At 44.4% G+C, this 6,303-nt stretch overlaps 1 protein-coding gene across 2 annotated transcripts in view; it reads left to right on the top strand.

Moving 5' to 3' along the window:
- The window catches only part of LRRC40 (leucine rich repeat containing 40), a 67,138-nt gene that overhangs the window by 31,761 nt on the left and 29,074 nt on the right, over positions 1-6,303 (top strand). For both annotated transcript variants that reach the window (XM_019528406.1, XM_019528407.1), the window contains exons 9-11: positions 2,759-2,804; positions 4,134-4,242; positions 5,266-5,373. In XM_019528406.1, the coding sequence (XP_019383951.1) occupies positions 2,759-2,804; positions 4,134-4,242; positions 5,266-5,373 (263 nt within the window). The remainder of the gene's footprint in view (positions 1-2,758; positions 2,805-4,133; positions 4,243-5,265; positions 5,374-6,303) is intronic.

Consider the following 6,303-nt stretch of genomic DNA (forward strand, 5'->3'; position numbering starts at 1 on the left):
GGTGTCCTGTTGGCAGAAATACAATTCCCAGGGAGATGTCCTTTGAATGTGGTAAATGGCATATAGTGCTAATTTCCCTACACATGAGAACTGAAATCTTCCAAATTGGGCACCTGCATTAGGGAAATATTTCACTTTAATCTTACTGCGCTTTAGCTTTCCATTTATTTAATGGGAGTAATATTACTCCTTCATCTGTCATTGGTGGTGTTATCTTTGTGAAGTACTCTGCTACTATATTGGTAAATGCCATTAAAAGCCTATGATGATAATTCTTCAGAGTGATGTTTAAACAGTATGTAGTTATGCATCAAAAATAAACAAAAAACAAGATACTGAATAGCTCCTCATTAAATGAATGTTGGCCTTTATCTCTGAGGAGTCCACCTGTTAAAAATAGAATGTGATCTTGGAATTAAAGACGTAGGTATAGAGAAGCCAAATCAATTCAGGCATTCCCATATGTGTGCCTAATTGAAGTTTTCATCATTTTTTGTGTGTGCTGGAGTGTTGTTTTCTTATTATTTTAATCAGGCCAAAGATGCAGAAATTCTGTTTTATGGCATCAGATTGACACCCATTTAGCAGAATCAGAACCTTCTGGTTATCACCTAGCTCTCTGGCACTTGAGCATTGAACTGGAGCAGTTGTCCTTTTCTGCATTACGGCTATGCTTTGGCAGCCAGTTTCACAGACTTAGAATCATAGAAAAGTAGGGTTGGAAAGGACCTCAGGAGGTCATCTAGTCCAGCCCCCTGCTCAAAGCAGAATCGACCCCAAGTAGATCATTCCAGCCAGGGCTGCTATTTGCTGACAGCAAGTGAAGGATGATTCAAGAGTATCTTAAGTTCCGTTGCAGGCTGTGGAAGGAATATGTTCTCTGTTGTGCCAAAAACCCTGCTTCTTATCCAGTCCCATTGGCCTTGCCCATCTAGTCCTAATCCCCTTCCTTTGCATCATGTCTGAGACCCAAACTTCTCTGCTACCTGTTCATGTTTTCTTATTTCTGCTCTCACCATAATTTTGTCCCCAGTTCCCTTGTCCAAGATCTCAGTTCTGTGTCACTCCAGTCCAAGTCATCAGGCTGTGTCATACACTCCCCACCTCATTTCCTCTTGCATGGCTCCCAGTCTCCTTATTCAGGTAGTCTCTGTTTATCATTACCTCCCAGTTCTCAGGCCCAGTCTTCATCTTTCCTCAACTCCCAGTTGGTTTCAATCTTTCCACTCACCTGCTGTCCCAGTCTGTCTTCTCTGTCCCCATGCATGTCTGGCAGCCTCGACTCATTACCAGGACGTCAGCATATGTGGGGTGGAGGTTATTGAGGGCACAGGAGAGACAGGCTTCCTTTTTCAGTTCTGATGCCAGGTTTGCAGCAACCAAGAGAAACAATGGAAATGATGGGGGAATGTCAAGCTTTACCCCAGTGCCTGTTACCTGGAGGGAACGTACAGCCATAAGAGTCTGGAGATGAGGCATATGCAATTCTGTGTGCCCTAAGAGTACTGGGGGAAGAAGTAAACAGTAGTTTTTCCAAATGATTGTAACTACCAAATTTGGGTGGATATTTGTGACATAAAGGTTGCTTGTTTCTGATATGAAGGTTGCCAGCTGTTAAATTTCTGTTCTGTGGCAAAGATTTGTGGATGCTAAAGCAGTAGTTCCCAAACTGTGGGTCGCAACCCCAAATAGGGTCGCAACCAAGGTTCCCTCTAAGGTGTGCGCGTGCACGGCCGCACACAACTAAAAGTGTGTCCGTGCACAGCCTTTTCAAGGCCGCGCACCAGGAGAGGTTGGGGCGGGAGCCTGGTGCAGGCTCTGCCGGCTCTGGGGAAGTGCTCTACTCCCCCGCATCAAGGCTGGGGAGTGGAGCACTTCCCCAGAGCCGGTGGAGCCCGCGCCAGCCCCCTGGCCCAGCCTCCATCCCTGCCTTGCCTCATCTCGGGGAGGAGCTGCTGCCTGCCCCAGTGAGGCTCTGCTGGCTCCGGGACACTGCTCCACGCCCCCACATCGCCTCGGGGAGTGAGGAGGCATGTGGCGTCAGGGCCGGGGAGCGGAGCAGTGTCCCAGAGCCGGTGGAGGCTCACTGGGGCAAGCAACAGCTCCTCCCCAAGGTGAAGGCAGGGATGGAGGCTGGGGCGGGTGGCTGGCACAGGCTCTGCCAGGTTCAGGGAAGTGCTCCACTCCCCAGCCCTGATGTGGGGGGAGCGGAGCATTTCCCCAGAGCTGGGGAGCCCACTCCAGCCCCTGGCCCCAGCCTCCAGCCCCCGTCCCCCTTCGGTAAGTGTCCCACGCTGGACCGAGGCAGTGCGCTCACGGACCATTGCTCCTTAGAGGGAATGTTGGTTACAACATCAGCACATGGGGTCTCGGGGGTGGGGGGCTGTGGGTTGAGAGTGAAGAGCCATGCTGAGGAAGTGGGGTCATACTGAGGAAAAGTTTGAGAAGCACTATGCTAGAGCCTTTAAAGAATAGGTTGCCTAACTATTTTTGTACGGACAAGTATATTTTTCCCTGACCTTGTTCTCAAAATTTAGCTTAATTTTTTTTCTTAGACTCACCTGAAACAGTTAAAGTTTGGTAAAGTTATAAGCTACTGAAAATGGAGATTTTATTATGGGAAGTGTCAGATAACATAATAACAGTATAATGAACTTTACCAGCAATTTTGAAATTTTTCATTCTTTGTCTAAAGAAAACTACTAAAGTAATATTTAGCAAGTGCTTTTTTCCCTGACATTTTTCCCTGTCTTTTTAGAAAGGCACCCAAGAACTTCTGAAGTATCTAAGAAGCAAAATCAAAGGTACACTGTTGCTCTTTAATATAAATTGAAAAATCCACTTTTTCAAAACGCTTACAAGACTTTAAAATTATTCTGAATGTAACCAAATTAGCTGTTTTTGTTTGTCTACATTTTATTTCTTCATTTAATATAAAAGAGATGTTGGTATTGGACAAATATACTACACATATGTACAGGTACACATACCCCCCCAATCCATTTTTGTTTTGAGCAAAAGATGTTTTACTAAAAACGATGGCACTTGATTTTTCTTTAATAATGTGCTTTATCTTGCTGCACCAAAAGATGGCAGCGTTAATCAGTTTAGTGTAGGTATGAAGTTTCATTTAGGGCATTTTTACGCGTGCTCTAGGAGGCGTCAGGGGGCACTTTAGTTAGTGAGCTGTGCTAATTCAAGTGTCCGATTGTCACTTGTATTAGTGCACCCTGCACTGAAAAATGATAGTGGGGCATTTTGAAATAAAGATCATCAAACAGGCTTTAGTTCAGAGCGGCCCACCACCATTTTTTGGTGCAGGGATGCTGATGCACGTGATTCTAGTCTGCTGGAACATGTTTATTCCATGCTCCAGCAGACTCGATTAAACGAGTCTGCTCTGACCCACTGGATTTCCAGTGGGTCAGAGCTGGCACTCTGAACGTCTGTAGGGCGCTTAGTCTTTGAATTGTTGGATTCAGAAAAATTCAGTCCTAGCACTAAGCAAGTAAAATGAATCTGGCAATAGACCAGATACTCAAATGCTCATTTGTTGTATATAGAAATGTTATATGTAGGTAAGAAAGCTAGTGTTAGATTAATAAAGTTAATACAATATTGATTTTAGGAATTGCACTAGTTACCCTGGTGTCTGAGAGCTAGCTGGCAGCAGCAGTCTTGTTTCATAGAAGTTTGGGTTGAATAATAATGTATGCTTCTGTTTTTGACTCCCTATCTTAAAAGGATGATTGGTCTTGCTAACCTAGATCTATTGCCAGGCGCTCTTCCATGAACTTAAAGTTGCTATAGTTTCCTTCTTCACGGGAAGTTAGGCTGACAATATAGCTGTACTTGCTGTCAGATACTAATACTCACGCATGTAGTTGGTTTGTTAAGGCTTTATGCCAAAGATTGGGCATGCATAAATCAACTCTTTGCGTGCCTTAATCCTCAGTACTCACTAAACACATATATCCTATGCTGTTTTCAAAACTCACAGAATTTGCATTAAGATTGCAAATGAAAAACAACAGACTGTAGAGAATGGGGTGTTATGTACAGTATATTCTTATACAGATATTAGTACTTGGATGCTGTTTTCATAATTTTGCCTATGTACATGTTTTCTGTAGATGATATAACTAGCCCAAGTGAGGAATCTCCTGTGACAGCCATGACTCTTCCAAGCGAGTCAAGAATTAACATGCATGCCATAACTGCATTAAAATTGCTAGAATATAGGTACGTGTTTTGCAGTTATCCATGCTTACTCCCTTTATATACCTTGCAGGTAAGTGCATTATTCACTCAAATGTTTAATACAATGCCATTTCCAATTCTTTACCCATTGTTTGCATTGTAACAAACTGGTTATCTGCATAGTGGTTATTAGGGATGTGCGAAGCTTTGGTAGCTGATTCAATTCGGAGAAGATTTGGCCTGATTCGGCCACCAAATCTCCAAATATGAATTGAATCAGGAGACCAATAAAAACCTCCAAATTTAATCAGAAGCCTCCAAATTGATTTGGAAAAGATTTGGTGCCGCTTCAGAGATTTGGTCATAGACTAAACAGGCAGCAGTCCTCACCATGCTGGACACAGCTAGCTCCAGCTGGTAAGTCTGTTGTGGGCGGAGCAGGGAGGGAAGGGGCGTGGGTGAGAGATTGGGGCTGGGACAAGCTGCCCCCTTCTGCGTGGGGCAAGCTGTTCCTGCATCCCGCCCCCTTCTTCCCCGCCCCGCCCCCCCAACTGGGTAAGCGGCAGCAGGGCATAGCCCCTGCTCCAAGTGCTGCCACACCTGCATCCTGTATGCCCCACCCCAGCTGGGCAGCTTGTCCTAGCCCCAGTTCCCTCCTCCCTCAACCCCAGCAGATTTACCGGCTGGAGGCAGCTGTGTCCAGCATGGTGAGGATTGCTGCCTGTTTAGCCTATGGCCGAAGTGGCGCCAAATCTTTGGATCTGATTTGGCCGAATTGAATCAGGACAGTGATTCAAATCTCCCAATCAAATCACCATCCCTCTGAATCGGCCGAATCTGAAGCAAATACTTGCCGCTTCACACAGGCCTATATGCATAAACTGCTTAAGTCATAGCATCTTCCAGCCATGCTGTCAACTTTGTAATTTGTTGTAATCTGTTTAACTGGACTAGAAGAAAACTTACTTTACTGCTTATTTTTGGTGTAAAAGGGGGAATAAAGTCTAATACATAGATTAACATGTTCGTTTTACTCTGCTAAATGAAGTGCTTTTCTTTGTTCAGTGAGAAACAAGCAATTTTGATTCCTGATGAAGTATTCAATGCAGTAGGAAGTAATCCTGTCACCACAGTGAACTTCAGCAAGAATCAGCTCAGTGAAATTCCTGCCAGGTATCAGCCATATTTTGGTTTATATGCCATTCTGCATCTACAACAGTGTGTGTTTAACATTTTTCCCAAGAATATTTACTCTTTTATCTTAAAATGTGCTAAAATATGATTCCAAAGTTATGAATAGGATGCATGCAGTTTTCTTGTGAGTAGTATGCAGGTGTGTTCTGTAGATGCTAACAGGTGAATTTTGTGTGAAAGAATAATTAGGAGAAGCTATGGCTGAGGGATGGTTTCATAGCACCATTCATTTTGTTTGTGTTTTTTTTGTTTTGTTTTGCCTAACAGTTGTTGAAATGAATGAGAGGACACTTGAGTACAATTTCACGTAATAAAAATACAGTCGGTTAACTGGCAGAGTAAAGCTGTAGAATTACTCATTGTTTTGTCTGAAGCATTCACCTGTTCCTCTACAAAGAAATAATTTGTGTTCTTTGTCAGTACTTTGTTAGCTCAGCCCTGCACTATGAACAAGTCCCAATTTTAAACATCAACTTCTGCAAGTAGTTCAGTCCAGCATTTTTTGAAAGGTCAGACAATTTCTGTATTTTTTCCCTTACCTGTCCATCTGGTGTCTTGTCCCAACATGAAGTCACAATTTCTGTAGTGCAGCACACAGTTTCATAGTTTCTAGGGTCGGAAGGGACCTGAGCAGATCATCTAGTCTGACCCCCTGCCATGGCAGGAAAGAGTACTGGGGTCAAACAAACCCAGCAAGGTGTTCATCCAACCTCCTCTTAAAAACCCCCAGGGTAGGAGCCTGCACCACCTCTCTTGGAAGTTGGTTCCGGACCCTAGCTGCTCTGACCGTGAAGTAGCGCCTCCTGATGTCCAGCCTAAACCTACCCTCTGCCAGCTTGTGACCGTTATTCCTGGTCACTCCTGGTGGTGCTCGGGGGAACAGTGACTCCCCCTGTGCCTGCTGATCCC

The sequence above is a fragment of the Gavialis gangeticus genome, unplaced genomic scaffold (assembly GCF_001723915.1).
Source record: "Gavialis gangeticus isolate Ggan-Ray unplaced genomic scaffold, GavGan_comp1, whole genome shotgun sequence".
NCBI lineage: Eukaryota > Metazoa > Chordata > Crocodylia > Gavialidae > Gavialis > Gavialis gangeticus.